Here is a 19010-nt window from a genome sequence, read left to right on the forward strand (position 1 = left end):
AACTGACTTGCCTGGTTAAATAAAGGTAAAAAAAAAACGTAAAAAAAAAAGAGTGTTTATTGTTTATACACACTACATGACCAGAAGGATGTGAACACCTGCTCGTCAAACATCTCATTCCAAAAGCATGGGCATTAAAATGGAGTTGGTCAGGGCTCTGTGCAGGCCAGTCATGTTATTCCACAGTGATGTCGACCAACCATTTCTGTATGGACCTCCCTTTATGCACTGGGGCATTGTCATGCTGAAACGGGAAAGGGCCTTCCCCCAAACTGTTGCCACAAAGCTGGAATGTCATTGTATGCTGTAGCGTTAAGGGGCCTAGCCCGAACCATGAAAAACAGCTGCAGACCATTATTCCTCCTCCACCAAACTTTACAGTTGGCACTATGCATTGGGGCAGGTAGCGTTCTCCTGGCATCCGTCAAACCCAGATTCGTCCGTCGGCCTGCAAGATGGTGAAGTGTGATTCATCACTCCAGAGAACGTGTTTCCACTGCTCCAGAGTCCAATGGCGACGAACTTTACACCACTCCAGCCAACGCTTGGCATTGCACATGGTGATTTTAGGCTTGTGTGCGGCTGCTCGGCCATGGAAACCCATTTCATGAAGTTCCTGACAACAGTTATTGTGCTGAAGTTGGTTCCAGAGCCAGTTTGGAACTCGGTAGTGAGTGTTGCAACCGAGGACAGACAATTTTTACGCGCTACACGCTTCAGCTCTCAACGGTCCTGTTCTGTGAGCTTGTATGGCCTACCACTTTGCGGCTGAACCGTTGTTGCTCCTATATGTTTCCACTTCACAGCACTTACAGTTGACCAGGACAGCCCTAACAGGACAGGAATTTGACAAATTGATTTGTTGGAAAGGTGGCATCCTATGACGGTACCACGTTGAGCTCTTCAGTAAGGCCATGCTACTGCCAATGTTTGTCTATGGAGATTACATGACTGTGTGCTCAATTGTATACACCTGTCAGCAACTGGTGTGGCTGAAACAGCCAAATCCACTAATTTGAAGGCGTATCCACATACTTTTGTATATATAGTGTATCTTATTTGACTGGGTGTTTTTAAACACTTTGACACATCTGACTCATGGTCACTGCACACTGTTTGGTCTGGGTGGACGTGTCTGTAGACTTGTGATTATTGAAATGTTTACCTAAAGGCTTGTTTTTATAAACACAAGCAAATAGTTGGACAAAATACCTTTCAACAAAATAATGTGTGAAGACCGCACTCAATAACTTTCCACTTTGCAGACCTGAATTTGGAAAAAACCTTGATCAATTGGGCTAATATCTTATGTTTTCAAAATATTTTCCATTCCTGTTGTTGCACTAGGCATGAGGACTCGCCTCTGTCTGTCACGTTGGGCAGTGTCATCGCTGTCGGTTGAGACTCAACGGATTGGGGGAGAGAGACCCATGGCATTGCATGCTTAAGCGTTGGCCGTGGTTCCAGATACTAGAGCAAAATGCTGTGGCCTTGCTTCCCCTATCCTGTCACAACCATCTGTTCACCTCGCAAACATATTGCTTCATAAACACATTCAAGTGTTGTTTATGGTGGATTTAACTATTGGGGATGAAACATTTTTTCAGATATGCGACCGCGGGCCAATTTCAATTGGTTAAGCTGGACATGGAGGCCTCAACAAGGGTTTATGAGTCTCCTCTCTCCTTGCTTATTTGTTTTGGGAGAGCGTTTTATAGAATTAGACCTTGGATCCCTAGGGTGTAGTAGTGATGCAAGCGTTGGTATTCAACCCTAGATGAAGGGTACATTCTAACATGCCCCCTCAGTACAACGTGCCAGGCCAGTGCCTGTCATCTCACGTTTGATTTCACCGTACCCCACAGCAGTCTGTGTAGTTTGTTGAATACAGGGGAATAGCAGTTGTCAGAATTCAAAATGAAAGTGTGTTCATTTCTGTTCATCAGTTATATCGTGTTGGGGTAGCCACCCCCCCAGTAGGCCAATGCCACGCCCTAGCATTGTAAGAAATATAGTTATAGCACATGTGCAATTGTGTTATTGTTGTGACTGAGCTTGTAAAGATATACATGTACAAAGATAGAGCTGTGTGGTATGATTTGGGATGGTGTAGGCCCCTCAAACTGAACTCTAAGACCTCAAAGCCAGTTCCACTGCATTTTTTTCCCATTGTCCCCCTCTAATCAGGGACGGATTTTAGACCTGGGACGCCAGGTGTGTGGAATTAATTATCAGGTAGTACAGAAAAGCAGCCGTCTCCGGACCTCGTAGGGTAGGAGTTGAGTACCCCTTGTGTAGGCTATTGAAAGCCGTGTATTGAAATATCTTTGTTTCTTTCGTTCCTCAGTTCTTCAGCACCCTATTCGCACCCCTGGGTTTCTTCGCTGACAAGATGGAGAGCTTCATGCCGTCCAGTTTTTGGCATCAGCTGACTCGAATCTGACCCCATCACACACACACACGCACGCACACATCACATACACAAACACACTCCTCAGACAGCAACACTTCAAAACTATAGACAGAAATGTTTGCTCTCCTGTCTTCAGCATTTACACACACTTTGGGAATGATTCTGTTGGCGAAGTCTTGTATCATGAGACAGATTTTTTTTTTTTTTTAAGTAAACGTTTACCAGATATTCACACAGTCATTCATTTTTTTATTATTACCATTATTATATGAACTTGAAGTTACTTTGAGTAACACAGAATGGTAAATTGAGAGTATTTCAACCCACAGTTTACTCTCAAGTCTGGCCTGGAAATTGGGTGAAACAACAAATGAATGATTCTAAATGAGCACACAATTCTTTTTATTATCTTTTTGGAGTGCCGTGACGGTTCACGTTTCATCATTCTGAAAGCTAACACTACAGTTCCTACTCTGTTCTATTTGCGGTTGACAATATCTGGCCAAATGTATTGCCTGTGTTAGCTGGTGCAACAGGAGCGAGAGAGAGGTAAAGAAGAGGAGAAACGGTATTAGAAGGCCTGTTTTCCAGGATCACAGTTATGTACAGACACTTTTCTGTTCACTAGAACAAAGTATGTGTGTCAAAAGAGTACATGCCAGTTGAGATGGGTAAAAATAAATAAATAAAGCATAACCTTTATGGTACATAGTTTTCCTATGGGGTCGGAGTTTGTGATTTACTGCCTCACCCTGTCTGTGGTGTATGCAACGCCTGCAACGTTTTGCCAGTTGTTGCTACGGCATGCCACCTCAGTATTATATCACTCTAGCCCCTCAGACGTAGCATGAAAATGTAAATGGGATATTGACTGGTCACGGCATCACTCACAGCCAATTACATAACGGAAAGCTTCATTTCTAGTTTCTCCTCTATGAGTTGGAGGCAACTTGTTATGGGCAGTGTTTAACTTGGGCAGGAGCTCACCGGAGCTGGGTACCGGCACCGGCATGTTCTACTACTTGAGCTCCTGTTCCTCTTTATAAAATATTAGCTCAAAAGTATTGTGGACTGCACTTACATATAAACAGTACCGGCACCCAAAATGAGTACCGGCACCTATTTCAGTTCAAGTCAAGCACTGGTTATGGGGCAATAGCAATCACAACAGGACACTATTTGTTTGAAGTACTGTATGATCTCACTTTATCCTCATCAGAAAATACTCTGAACCATGATCTAAGACTAGTCAATAGCCAATATATTGTGGCAAGACTTGAATAGCATGAAGTGCCTCACTGGCTCAACAGACAGATTGGAAATAATCGGCTTGATGAAATTGAAAGACATTGCCCACGATACTGCCAGATATTTATTGTATTGAACCAACGTTGCGGGCATACAGTGCCTTATTCACCGGGGAGGACCAGTGGTTTCAGAACATGCTCATTCATTTGCTAATTCCTTCAAACTGCGTTATACGTTTAAGTGTACATGAACCCAATCATGAGTCAAGGCAGCAGTGAGAGCTGACCGTTTATTGGTTGCTGGTGGTGCGTTGGCATCACGGTCAATTATCACACATTGCTTGAGCAGCACTAATAATTGGTTTGCTTACATTCAAGGTGTGTCAAAGCCATCAACATTCCTACCCGGCTATACTGTGCACTATCTGGGTGTACTTACTGTGCACTATCTGGGTGTACTTACTGTGCACTATTTTAATTCCATACTGTTGGATTATATTTGAGTAACATGATGAAATGCTGAAGACAGAAGTCATACTATTTGACCTAACTACCAAAAGATGAGTTGGATAGCTCACAAAAAATTGGTTATTGAATGTCATTTTAATGTGTTTTGTGTTTGAATTTTTCTTGTACATTGTGAACAAATCCCCCCAAAATAAAAACGATTCAAGATGGAATTTGTTTTTATGATTATGTCTTGGGAATGTGGGCCTAGGAGGCTCTATGGTTTACCTAGATGGAGAACATGCATGCAAAACAAGTCCAGACTACCTGGGTCTTTCTATAACGGGGGGGCCAATGTGTGGCATCGAGGTCACATTTTCTGAAAGGTTTGATATGCATTTAAATGTGGTTTTCTTGCAGCTTCTCTTGTGTAGTTACAGGAATAAGAGTCTAGATGGACACAATGAGATCGTAACTCCTAGCAACAACAAAGCATCTACATGTCTTTCAAAATGTCATATGAAACATGGACACTGCATGTTTCTTCGTCATGCCTGGTAACTAGGTCTGTTTGTGCTTTAGACAACTTCTCCATCATTTATAGCCATGCTAAACCTTCCAGGGGAATGAAAAGGATAAACAACAGCGTTTTTAATAGTTGATGTAATCATTCCATTCAATAATATAATACAATAGGTTCTGTCAACATAATCATTGACAATAATAATAATAACAATAACCAATGATAAAAGCATTATAATTACTAATCTCTTCAAGCTGAGTGTGTGTGTTAAAACTAGACATCCCGTTCTTAGACATCACCCTAGACCCACTCCAATAAGCATACCGCCCCAACAGATCCACAGATGACGTAATCTCAATTACACTCCACACTGCCCTTTCCCACCTGGATAAAAGGAACACCTACGCTACCATTCAAAAGTTTGGGGTCACTTAGAGATGTCCTTGTTTTTTTAAAGAAAAGCACTGTTGCAATGCAAAAAAGCAATGCTGTTCATTGACTACAGCTCAGCGTTCAACACCATAGTGCCTTCCAAGCTCATCACTAAGCTAATGTTCCTGGGACTGAACACCTACCCCTGCAACTGGATCCTGGACGCCCCAGGTGGTGAGCGTAGGCAACACATCTGCCACGCTGATCCTCAACACGGGGGCCCCTTAGGGGTGCATGCTTAGTCCCCCTATACGCTCTGTTTACCCACTGCATGGCCAAACATGACTCCAACACCATCATTAAGTTTGCTACCGGTGGTAGGCCTGATCACCGACAACGATGAGACAGCCTATAGGGAGGAGGTCAGAGAACTGGGACTGTGGTGCCAGGACAACAACCTCTCCCTCAACGTGAGCAAGACAAAGGAGATGATCGTGGACTACAGGAAAAGGAGGGCCTAGCCCCCATTTACATTGACGGGGCCGTAGTGGATCAGGTCGAGAGCTTCAAGTTCCTTGGTGTCAACATCACCAACAAACTATCATGGTCCAAACCGTTAAGAATGTCGTGAAGAGGGCACGACAATGCCTTTTCCGCCTCAGGAGACTGAAAAGACTTGGCATGGGTCCCAAGATCCTCAAAAAGTTATACAGCTGCACCATCGAGAGCATCCTGACCGGTTGCTCACTCCCTGGTATGGCAGCTACTCGGCATTCGACCGTAATGTGCTACAGAGGGTAGTGCGTACGGCCCAGTACATCACTGGGGCCAAGCTTCCTGCCATCCAGGACCTATATACTATACTAGGCAGTGTCAGAGGAAGGCCCAAAAATGTGTCAGACTCAAGTCACCAAAGGCATAGACTGTTCTCTCTGCTACTGCATGGCAAGTGGTACCGGAGCGCCAAGTCTAGGTCCAAAAGGCTCCTTAACAGCTTCTACCCCCAAGCCATAAGACAGCTGAACAATTATTTTGCTTTACTATTTGCATTGACCCCCCTTTGTTTTTACACTGCTGCAACTCGCTGTTTACTATCTATTCATAGTCACTCTACCCCTACCTACATGTACAGTACATATTATCTCGAATAATCTGTACCCCCACAAATTGACTCGGCCGTTATAGCCTCATTATTGTTATTTTATTGTTACTTTTTTAATTTGTAACTTTAGTTTATTTAGTAATATTTTCTTAAAACTGCATTGTTAGGTTAAAGGCTTGTAAAGTAAGCATTTCACAGTAAGGTCTAAGCTGGACACATCCACGGCACCCTAATCAGGCTTATCAGACAGGTCTGGGTAGGTGAAGACCTGCCTTAAACAGTCAAGGGATATATTTACATGTCTACTATTCATACCCTTGCTTCATTCCAGCTAGTTAGATGTGAAATCGCTGACTAACTATAGCTGGGGCATAACCCCTGTGCAAGTATGTATACCTACATGTACATACTACCTCAATCAGCCTGACTAACCGGTGCCTGTATATAGCCTCACTAATATATATAGCCTCGCTACTGTTATTTTTCACTGTCTTTTTTACTGTTGTTTTTATTACTTTAGTTATCTATTGTTCACCTAATAGCTAAATATTATGCAGAAATTGAGATTGAGAAATTGAGAAGTCTTACCTTATCTTAGCACTGTGGAATATTATGGGCAGCTATGTATTAATCAATTAATGACTTGGATTCATAGGATGAAGTTATAATGGTGACCTCCTGCTATGAAAGGACAGGAAGAGTTGGCTGTGCACTTGACCAGGCATTCCTCATTTAACCCCAACCACATTTGAACATTGAAATATAAAGCTGGGTTTTGGTTTAATATGCAAAAACGATTTCTATTAAAAAATGAATAAATAAGCCGTTTTCATGTTCCCGATTGCTCTGTCCACCAAGTAGGCTAATTATCTTGACCACTGCAACAACATAGTCACCAAAATGTTCTGTCAATCCTCGAGATCAACATTAATTCCCGCACTTTGGCCACTTTGGCTGTTGTTAAATTGCGTGCAGTAACACACAAGCTCTTTATCACAGAAAAATCCTTTCCTGAATCAGCTGATGTTGTGCAATAATGTCCCCATGGAACTAAACAGCTAGACATCAAACTCGTATCAAACAACTATTATGCATAATTACTGAAGAACCCCATTAATGACAGTATCAATATTAAAGTTACACTTTCTTTTGGATATATGTGCCAATGAAAGCTGTTTTCACATGGTAACACAAATGTTAGGAGGTTACAGTACACTTCCGAGATCTCCACACTAAAAAAAGATCCTGACAGCAATATCCAGGAATTTCACAGGGCCAAAGTCAATGTGTAATTAAATTGTTAAATTCTTAGTATATGATATAAAAACAAACAACAGTACCATAAATCTAAGGAGAGAAAGGTAGTGTTTTTTTTATCACATGAGTTTTGCCAAATCTGTGAAGACTCCAAGCATGAGAAAGGGATTTAACAACTAGGTTCTGATTCAACTCATTAATTATATTGAATGCATCAACAGTACCAGTCAAACGTTTGGACACACCTACGTATTCAAGTGTTTCTCTTTATTTTTACTATTTTATACATTGTAGAATAATAGTGATGCTATCAAAACTATGAAATAACACATATGGAGTCATGTAGTAACCAAAAAAGTGTTCAACAAATAAAAATATATTTGAGATTTGATATTCTTCAAAGTAGCCACCCTTTGTCTTGGTGACAGCTTTGCACACTCTTGGCATTCTCTCAACCAGCTTCACCTGGAACAGTTTTGAAGGAGTTCCCACATATGCTGAGCACTTGTTTGCTGCTTTTCCTTCACTCTGCTGTCCAACTCATCCCAAACCATCTCAATTTGGTTGAGGTTCGGTGATTGTGAAGGCTAGGTCATCTGATGCAGCACTCCATCACTCTCCTTCTTGCTTAAATAGCCCTTACACAGCCTGGAGGTGTGTTGGGTCATTGTCCTGTTGAAAAACAAATGATAGTCCCACTAAGCGCAAACCAGATGAGATGGCGTATCGCTGCAGAATGCTCTGGTAGCCATGCTGGTTAAGTGTGCCTTGAATTCTAAATAAATCACTGACAGTGTCACCAGCAAAGCACCATCACACCTCCTCCTCCATGCTGGGAACCACACATGCGGAGATCATCTGTTCACCTACTCTGCGTGAACGGATGACAGATTTCCACCATTGCTCGTGTTTCTTGGCCCAAGCAAGTCTCTTCTTCTTATTGGTGCTCTTTAGTAGTGTTTTCTTTGCAGCAATTTGTCCATGAAGGCCTGATTCACACAGTCTCATCTGAACAGTTAATGTTGAGATGTGTCTATTACTTGAACTGGGCTGCAATTTTTGAGGCTGGTAACTCTAATGAACTTATCCTCTGCAGCAGAGGTAACTCTGGGTCTTCCTTTCCTGTGGCGGTCCTCATGAGAGCCAGTTTCATCACAGCGCTTGATGTTTTTTGCGACTGCACTTGAAGAAACTTTCAAAGTTCTTGAAGTTTTCCGGATTGACTGACCATGTCTTAAAGTAATAATGGACTGTTGTTTCTCTTTATTTATTTGAGCTGTTCTTGCCATAATATGGACTTGGTATTTTACCAAATCTTCTGTATACCACCCCTACCTTGTTACAAGACAACGGATTAGCTCAAACGCATTAAGGAAATAAATGCCACAAATTAACTTTTAACAAGGCACACCAGTTAATTGAAATGCATTCCAGGTGGTTACCTCATGAAGCTGGTTGAGAGAATACCAAGAGTGTGCAAAGCTGTCATCAAGGCAAAGGGTGGCTTCCTTGAAAAATGTTAAATATAAAATGTATTATGATTTGTTTCACACCATTTTGGTTACTACATGATTCCATATGTGTTATTTCATAGTTTTGATGTGTTCACTGCTTTTCTACAATGAAGAAAAGAGTACAAATAAAGAAAAACCCTTGAATGAGTTGGTGTGTCCAAAGTTTTGACTGGTCCTGTATGTTCCCCTTTTATATCGTAATGTATTCACATGAAGAAAAAAAACTAATAATTATGAATGCCTTTGTAACAGCTCCAGAAATGCTCACTGGTACGTACCCTAGTTTATAGAGAGACCCACCTATATTATATGCCCTAACTGTTTCGCTTTATTTGGTGGTAGGATGCGAACCAGCTTTGACATTATGGCCCACTCAATGTTCCCTTTCCCCAACACTGTGAAAGAGAGAGTCCATGTCCTAACACTAGACTAGGGGTTGTTCAACTGTAATATTTACATTTATACGTGCAATTTGAGGCTGAGAAAGTTGGCCACTTATTGAAGTTGTATTAGCTCCAGGGGTTTGTGAAAGTTACTAATGATGATGTTTGTGCTTGAACCCAACAAACTGCTGGTGAATGTTCCTCAGACTCAGGGGCAATGACAACAACAGCAGGGACAAAACACTCTCATCGGTCCCACTATGAAGATACACAAACAGCCACTTTGTCTTTGTCAGGAGAGATACACAGAAACTTATAGAGAGTGATTCCCATAACTTATTGGGCTGGAGCATGGTACTTGGGTTAGGGTTAGTACTTGCAACACAAAAGTGGTGGGGTTTGAAACAACCCTTATCCCCTAGGTACTTGTGTAGTTCTGAAAGGATTGGATAAGCATTACGGGCAAAATCCAACTTCACACTACATACCCGCAGATGGCAGTAGCTACAGTATACTCTCAAAGCTACTCTGAGAGAATTTCCTTTTTAGACCAGGGGTTGGAACAGATTAAGATTCAGAACTTTATTAACAGATTAATAAAGTTCTGAACAGGTTTGAACCCAAAAAATGTAATGGTTTATATCGTTTCTTTGTGTTCCATTTGAAACCTCTTAAATATATATTTTTTTTAAACGTTTAGCTCAACATTAAATTGCTTCACCAATCAATATGGATGAAGTAGCTTGCTATGGAGTGGGCAAGCTATTTACACGCATTAGACAAATGAGTGTAAGGCGCAAGGTGCGACTGAAATTTTGTGAGTGGGGCAGAGAGCAACAGAGGGTGGAGGAGGAGGCTTGGCTTGAAGCACTGGGCATCTTGTTGTTATGACATTCGTTATCTGAATCAGGCCCACAGAATTATACCTATAGAGGAGCGGCTTCTGTGAAGGAACTTTGAATGTCTTTGAACTTCAGAGTTGGCTTAACGTTGGGCCAACTAGCTAGCTAACAAGCTTGTGTGTGCAAAGCGGCACCAGAATTAAAATAAAAACACGTCTTACCTTTTTGAAGTTTATAAATCCAACGTGAAACATGCTACCTATAGTATCCTTAACTAGCAGTGAAAAGGTTAATCCATTCTTCTCTAATTACAAATCTCTCTCCCTAATTTCTGAATCACGCTTGTAACATCAGTAGGCTACTAGACTTTGCTTCGGCAGGGGGAAAGGGCAGGTAGCCTACACACACACTGGATAAGATTTTCAGCTGGCTGGCAGGCAGACAGGAATACGTTTCAGAGTGAGGGCTTTGCATAGGCACTTGGTTGCGTTTTTTTGTGGGACTGGAAAAAAATGCCTAGAATATAAAATAACATTAACCAGTTTCTGTTCTTTTAAAATAAAGGTTCTGTTCCGGAACAGTATAGATCACTTTCGTTCTCGGTTCTGATTCTGTTCATCAAAAATTATGTTATCTTTCTGTTCTGTTCCCTGAACCGGTTTCAACCCCTGGTTTGGAGTTGATTCTCTCTGGTTGGCCCTCATTCTTCTGATAACATATATAGAGATGATCGTTTGGTGTGTTCCTGCACTTGAAGACTGAATAGAATGATGTAGGAACCAAGTCCCTTTGATACATCCTTTCGATGTATTGTATATACTTGGTGTCACCTCAACTAAACCTCAACTAAACCTAGATGGCCAACACTGGTGGTCAGAGGTCAGAAGCTGGAGAGGAGAGGGTAAGCTGTCTACCTCGGGGTAGACAAACTAGGGCATATAGGCTTAGCCACAAGTCTGGTCCACGATCTAAGTGCTTTAGCCAATTCCTCTGAATATGTAGGCAATACAACAATAGTGAGACATGTTGGTTTAATATGGATCTGGGGCCAGGCTAATAAGTCTCTGAATGGCTGGGAGAATAATCCCTTATTACACTACTGAGCCAAACTTAGATGTACTGTGTCCCTAGCCTGGTTTCACATTCACCACAGTTGCTGGAACCATACTAGAAAAGTCCAAAAAATCGGAGCCAGCATGATACGGTTTGTGTGAACATGAGAGTGTGAAAATGGTTGCCTATAACTGAGCAGACACTATCTTCGTATCCATCTTCGGTTCATCCTCTCTCCAGCAACAGACAGACAGAACCTCTGCCTCCTGCGTCTGACAAAAACTCGGCGAGGGACGCATTCTTGACAGTTGACTCACTAGATAAGGGTTTTTATGTGTTAATCCTCTGCCGCCAGCCCGGTAATCTCACCCGGACAGGGAGTGTGTTAATAGACCATGAACCTAGCCTGGGAGCCTTGCCATGCACGCCCCGGAAGGTCACGTATATAATACACTAAATTCCCCTATAAATCTGCCCCAGGGACCTCTCAATGGCATTGACCCTGAGCTTGCTGCTATGCAGCACTGCGGTGGGCTGTGGTTGGATCGGACAGGCAGGTAAGTAATAAGCACATGGCCCAACCAAAGACAAACCCACCACCCAACTCTAAAGCAGCCTCCTAGGCCGCAGCACAGTGTGACCAGAACCGGGATATGTAGTGATTATGGGATTACATCAGTGTGGTATGATTCATATGGTGTTGAATTTATGAAATAAATCAGATCAGGGATGAGCCAACGTAACCATTAAGCAGTTCATCGTAGATTACATGCGTTAGGGCGGCCTACGTATTTGGGTTATGTGTGATATGTGGGCCTGTGTTGTCATGAAGCTTTAATTTAGGATGCGAAAGAAAAGGACTTGGACTCTGACTCTCTTTCAGCAGCTAGTGCTGATGTCACTTGGCTGGAGCTGCTGTTCTGTAGAGCACAGTGAAGACCAGTGTGTGCACCTACAAATCTTGATTACAGTTGATGGGGCTCTGCTCAGGGCCAAACTAAACTAATGAAACTGGCGGGCTGTTTTCTCAAAGACATAGGTAACTTTCAACACGTTTCCGCATGCAGTCCCGGGAGCCATTTGACAACTTCTTAAAGTAAACATACATCTTTCCCTCTATTACTCAACAAAACAGATTTGGCAAGGAGTGCAGAGTGAACTGCAGAATTTGTTAAAAAGGACAGATAAGGCCGTAGGCCCCCATTAACTTTTTGTAATAAATAAAGGGTAATTATAGCCTAATCATTCATCATACTGATAAAACAGTTTTTTAATGCAATCAAAATTGGTGGATGATATAAGAAGTTAATACTCTATGATAATGGGCGTAGGAGCCAGGGGGATGTGGGGGACATGTCTCCCCAAATGTACGAAGTGGGTAAAATATATTTTTTTAAAGGCCTTCACTGCTGGAAAGTGAGTCACTTCCCCTGCCCCCACTGACTGCTTTGTTCTCACTTTCCAACCTGGTCTTACAGCATTTCGTATTATTCTGTAAGTAAATCAGAACACCCATTTAGTGTTACAAATTACATGTTACAAATTACAATTTGTATTATATGTACGAATTTGAAAAATGTACAATATGTTATGATTATGAATTCTTCCTAGGTGGCTAGGTTGCTAACGTTAGCTAGGCTAGGGATTAGGGTTAGGGGTTAAGGCAAGGGTTATGTTTAAGAGTTAGGTTTAGGGATGCACGATATATCGGATGTCTAGTTTAACACCTATGTGCAAAACCGACGGCAAAGCTGACGTGCATACCTACAGTTGAAGTCGGAAGTTTACATACACCTTAGCCAAATACATTTAAACTCAGTTGTTCACAATTCCTGACATTTAATCCTAGTCAAATTCCCTGTCTTAGGTCAGGTAGGATCACCACTTTATTTTTAGAATGTGAAATGTCAGAATAATACTTGAGAGAATGATTTATTTCAGCTTTTATTTCTTTCATCACATTCCCAGTGAGTCAGAAGTTTACATACACTCAATTAGTATTTGGTAGAATTGCCTTTACATTGTTTAACTGGAGTCTTATATCTCCCTCTCTAACTTTAAGCATCAGCTGTCAGAGCAGCTTAGCGATCACAGTACCTGTACACATCCAATCTGTAAATAGCACACCCGACTACCTCGTCCCCATATTATTACTTATCCTCTTGCTCTTTTGCACCCCAGTATCTCTACTTGCACATCATCATCTGCACATATCACTCCACTATTAATGCTAAATTTAAATTATTTTCGCCTCTATGGCCTATTTATTGCCTAATGTGTACTCTTCTACATTTGCACCGACTGTACATAGATCTTTCTATTTTTCTTTTATTTTGTGTTATTGACTGTTCGTTTGTTTATGTGTAACTCTGTGTTGTTGTTTTTGTTGCACTGGTATGCTTTATCTTGGCCAGGTCACAGTTGTAAATGAGAACTTGTTCTCAACTGGCCTACCTGGTTAAATAAAGGTGATTTTAAATATATATATAATTTTAAAAAACACGAGTCAAACGTTTCAGGTAGCCTTCCACAAGCTTCCCACAATAAGTTGGGTGAATTTTGGCCCATTCCTCCTGACAGAGCTGGTGTAACTGAGTCAGGTTTGTTGGCCTCCTTGCTTGCACAAGCTTTTTCAGTTCTGCCCACAAATGTTCTATAGGATTGAGGTCAGGGCTTTGTAATGGCCACTCCAATACCGTGACTTTGTTGTCCTTAAGCCATTTTTCCACAACTTTGGAAGTATGTTTGGGGTCATTGTTCATTTGGAAGACCCATTTGCGACCAAGCTTTAACTTCCTGACTGATGTCTTGAGATGTTGCTTCAATATATCCACGTAATTTTCCTCCCTCATGAAGCCATCTATTTTGTGATGTGCACCAGTCCCTCCTGCAGCAAAGCACCCCCACAACATGATGCTGCCACCCCCGTGCTTCACAGTCGGGATGGTGTTTTTCGGCTTGCAAGCCTCCTTTTTTCCCCTCCAAACATAACGATGGTCATTATGGCCAAACAGTTATATTTTCAGACCAGAGGACATTTCTCCAAAAAGTACGATCTTTGCCCCCATGTGCAATTGCAAACTGAAGTCTGGCTTTTTTTATGGTGGTTTTGGAGCAGTGGCTTCTTCCTTGCTGAGCGGACTTTCAGGTTATGTCGATATAGGGCTCGTTTTACTGTGGATATAGATACTTTTGTTCCTGTTTCCTCCAGCATATTCACAAGATCCTTTGCTGTTGTTCTGGGATTGATTTGCACTTTTCGCACCAAAGTACGTTAATCTCTAGGAGACTGAATGCGTCTCCTTCCTGAGTGGTATGATGGCTGTGTGGTTCCATGGTGTTTATACTTGCGTACTAATGTTTGTACAGATGAACATGGTACCTTCAGGCATTTGGAAATTGCTCCCAAGGATGAACCAGACTTGTGGAGATCTACAATTTTTTTCTGAGGTCTTGGCTGATTTCTTTTGATTTTCCCATGATGTCAAGCAAAGAGGCAGTAAGTTTGATGGTTGTCCTTGAAATACATCCACAGGTACACCTCCAATTGACTCAAATGATTGTTGGAAAAATGACTTGTGTCATGCACAAAGTAGATGTCCTAACCGACTTGCCATAACTATAGTTTGTTAACAAGAAAGTGGTTGAAAAACGAGTTTTATTGACTCCAACCTAAGTTTATGTAAACTTCCTACGGTATATAACATGATGTAATGACCCCACGTAAAAATTTGCGCTACATGTGCAACAGAGCATTCTTAACCTAGCCCACAATGTCTGCAGTGTGGATCGAGCAATCAACAAGTCGAGCAGTTATTTGAATGAGTAAGAACATTTCAGCGAGACCACTCAAAGGCGAAATCCATTAATGCCAAGATAATGGAATTCATTGCCCTTGACAATCAACCATTCTCTGTCGTGGGTGATGTTGGCTTTTGCCGACTGGTTGCGCACCAGTACACACCACCAAGTGTGCTATTTTTCAGATGTTGCCCTAACGGAGTTACACAGTAATAGACTCACTGCTATTAGCTTCACAACATACATACTATGGAACACTGTTTGGGTGTTTGTGTGTCAAAAAAGACTGTCAAAGCTGTTCAAAAAAGTCTGCAAACACCGGCCACGAACGATGTGTTTACAATACCGCGTTGGTAATAAAGCATAATTTGTTCGACCGCAACTTCTGGGGTAGCTAGCTTTAGCTTGGTACGTAGCTAGCACCAATACAACCAGCCTGAAACCAATGACCAGTAGAAACTACAGTCATTTACATTATTTTTAGCAATGATTTAGGAATCCTTGTGAGTAAGTATTAGCAAGGTTTCCACTTGATGTTCGCCTATGGAAATTGAAGTTCAGTTCATGAAAATAATAGCTAGCCAGTTACTTAACCCTGTTGCCCAAAGCTGACATTGTAAGCAGCCAGCTAGCTTCATCTGGCTAGTGAGGCTCGACCAGACCTATTTTTTGTTGTTGTGAAGCTAGCCACAATAAGGATTAGACACAATAGTGGAATTTGTGGTTTGCGGTTTAATTGACAGTGATGCAATTGAATACAAATTAGTAGAATTATGCCATACTTTTATTTTGAAGGCTAACCGCAAAGTCCACTATTGTAGCTAATCCTTATTGTGGCTAGCTTCACATAGATGGGTCCGACCACCATTAATCAAATAAGAACTGTCTTATAAATTAGGGTTATTTTAGATAATGACACCTAGCTACATAGTTAGCTAGCGAACTATAGCTAATGAAAGAGATTATGCCCTTTTGCTATGTTTTTGGGGAAGAACATTGTTTGCATCCATGAGCTAGCTAGATTTTTTTATGACCAGTACTGTAGGTGCGCGAGACAACTTTACCAGCATCATAGCATACGTATCGATGAATCGTTGTGACATATGAAATACAAGTGATAGTGTAATCAATTTGTAATAACTACTTTAAAAAATGTACGAACGTGTTAAATTGTTATGTGACGTGCAGTCATACTTAGGTCCTGGTTGGTCAACAAGCTTATTTGACACTTTTCTTGACACGCAAAGACCCAAACGGCGTTCCATAGAAATCCTAGTTGAGAATGAAACGACTGAACAAATGAACAATGAAACAGCACAGCAAGTAAGTGAAAGTAATAGGTTTTGATTATGTTTTACTGGTAATGAGGATATATGTAAATGCCAACAAAATAACTTTTTGGTCAGTGGTGTGTGTGTGTGTGTGTTGTGTGTGTGTGTGTGTGTGTGTGTGTGTGTGTGTGTGTGTGTGCGTGTGCGTGTGTGCGTGTGCATGCGTGTAACCTTTATTTAACCAGGCAAGTCAGTTAAGAACAAATTCTTATTCACAATGACAGCCTACCCCGGACGACGCTGGGCCAATTGTGTGCTGCCCTATGGGACTCCCAATCACGGCCAGATGTGATACAGCCTGGATTAGAACCAGGGACTGTAGTGACGCCTCTTGCACTGAGATGTAGTGCCTTAGACCGCTGCGTCCATGTGTGTGTGTTAACTATTTAACTGTACTAGAATGCTTGAAAGGCTGCTAAAATTTTAAATATCGGTTATCGGTATCGTTTTTTTTTTTTGCAAGGAAAATATCCGATATCGGTATCGGCCAAAAATGTAATTTTGGTACATCAATAGTTAGGTTAAAGGGTTAGGGGAAGGGTTAGATAAAATAGCTAAGGTTTGGGTTAGGGGAAAGGTTAGCTAACATGCTAAGGAGTTTCAAAGTAGATACAAAGTTGTAAGTAGTTGAAAAGTTTCTAAAATGCTTAAGTTGCCCTTGAGGAGATTCCAACTCGTAACCTTTGGGTTGCTAGACATTTGCAATATATACCTACCCATCCATCCATCCATCCCAACCAACCACCCTACTTCCATTTTTGCCTTAAGTAAACATCTGTCTTATGTAAGCATACCAAGGGTAACATATCATACTAATTGTAGTATTTCTGATTTTTGTACATAATAATACAAAATGCTCTGAGACCAGGTTGCACTCTTGGTTGTTACAAGCAGTGTGGCAGTGTGAGAGTGAGAGAAAAAGCATGTTGCAGCACCAACATCATCACTAACCGCAACAGGGAAAGTAATTGTTGTTGGCAACAACAAAGTAAGTTTAAATAAAACGTGTATGAATGTGAAAAGACTTTGATACGTTAGAATGAACGTGAGCAACTATAAACTTTCCCCTGGCTTGTAGCTAGTTAGCTTTACAACTACCATTTATTCATATTTAGTTGTCAGGTTTTATCTAACTAGGTAATGCTGTCTGTTTGTAAAACTAATAGTGAATGTTTTGAAGCAAAGAATACTTGCTAGCTACAGAATTGCTTGCTCAATCACTGTCTTAGTCTTCAGGATAGGGTCAGCAAGGTAGCAATGGATGTGCCACCAGTCAAAAAAAGAGAAACCACCCTTGCAACTAGATGGCAGATTTGAGTGCTTTCAGCTTAGATGTCTTGAACTTCAGCACAGTGATTATGGGTCATGAAGGTGTGTTCCATGTGTTAAGACTTTGTTTGGTGCCATCATGATCATGGCAGGAGAGTGACAGCCATGAACAGACAGACATGCAGAGAGGCCACAAAGCAACAGGTAAGATAGTGAGAAGTGCCTCTCCGAGCCCATAGAGTTCACAGACTGATGCTCTGTCATAGTGTGAATCAATCTGAATTATATGATTTATCTCTGATGAAATGATAGCATCTTATGTCTAGAGGGTGTACTGCATGTGTTAAGTTCATGCAGGAGAGAGGCAGCCATGATGATATTTCATTTTTGATATTTGTAGAGATTGATTCATTTCAGTTTGACCTTTCATGCGTCATTTTTAAAAAATTAAAATGAACAGAAAAATAAACACTAATTCTAACGATTTTTGTCACACCTGCTCCCGCTCTTCCTCCCCCTGGCGCTCGAGGGCTCCAGGATCCCCAGCATTACGCACTCAAGCCACCATCAGTACGCACACCTGCCTTCCCCCCGTCACGCGCATTAGCGATCATTGGACTCATGTGGACTCAATTACTTGTGTCATTACCCTCCTTATTGTTCCCAAGCTCTGTTCCCTGCTTCGGGATTGATTTTCATATGTCCATGTTACCCGTGTTCTGCACTGTTCCTGTCTTGTTCTATGTCTGTTCCCCATTAAATGTTTGACTCCCCGTACCTGCTTCTCTCGAGCGTCACTCCTTACAGATTTTACTGAGTTACAGTTCATATAAGGAAATCAGTCAATTTAAATACATTAATTAGGCCCTAATCTATGGATATCACATGACTGGGCAGGGACGCAGCCATGGGTGGGCCTGGGAGGTTATAGGCCCACCCACTGGGGAGCCAGGCCCAACCAATCAGAAGGATTTTTTCCCCACAAAAGGGCTTTATTACAGACAGAAATATGCCTCAGTTTCATCAGCTGTTCGGGTGGCTGGTTTCACACGATCCTGCAGGTGAAGAAGCCGGATGTGGTCCTGGGCTGGCGTGGTTACACGTGGTCTACGGTTGTGAAGCCGGTTGGATGTACTGCCAAATTCTCTAAAACGATGTTGGAGACGGCTTATGGTAGAGAATTGAACATTCAATTATCTGGCAGTATCTCAGGTCACATGCCAATTACACTCTCCCTCAAAACTTCAGGCATGTGGCATTGTGTTGTGTGACAAAATTGCACATTTTAGAGTGGCCTTTTATTGTCCCCTGCACAAGGTGCACCTGTAAAATGATCATGCTGTTTAATCAGCTTCTTGATATGCCACACCTGTCAGGTGGATGGGTTATCTTGGCAATGGAGAAATACTCACTAACAGGGATGTAAACAAATTTGTGCACAGAATATGAGAGAAAT

The 19010-nt window shown here is 41.6% G+C and overlaps 1 protein-coding gene across 3 annotated transcripts in view; it reads left to right on the forward strand.

Annotated features, from left to right (window-relative positions):
• The window catches only part of LOC139413269 (suppressor of tumorigenicity 7 protein-like), an 18461-nt gene extending 14121 nt beyond the window's left edge, over nucleotides 1-4340 (forward strand). For all 3 annotated transcript variants that reach the window (XR_011634783.1, XM_071160454.1, XM_071160453.1), the window contains exon 15: nucleotides 2348-4340. Coding sequence is in view for 2 of the 3 variants with exons in the window: in XM_071160454.1 (XP_071016555.1) it covers nucleotides 2348-2443 (96 nt within the window). In the remaining variant the exon portion in view is untranslated. The remainder of the gene's footprint in view (nucleotides 1-2347) is intronic.
• Nucleotides 4341-19010: the final 14670 nt, after the last annotated feature.

The sequence above is a fragment of the Oncorhynchus clarkii genome, chromosome 7, assembly GCF_045791955.1.
Source record: "Oncorhynchus clarkii lewisi isolate Uvic-CL-2024 chromosome 7, UVic_Ocla_1.0, whole genome shotgun sequence".
In the NCBI taxonomy this organism is placed as follows: domain Eukaryota; kingdom Metazoa; phylum Chordata; class Actinopteri; order Salmoniformes; family Salmonidae; genus Oncorhynchus; species Oncorhynchus clarkii.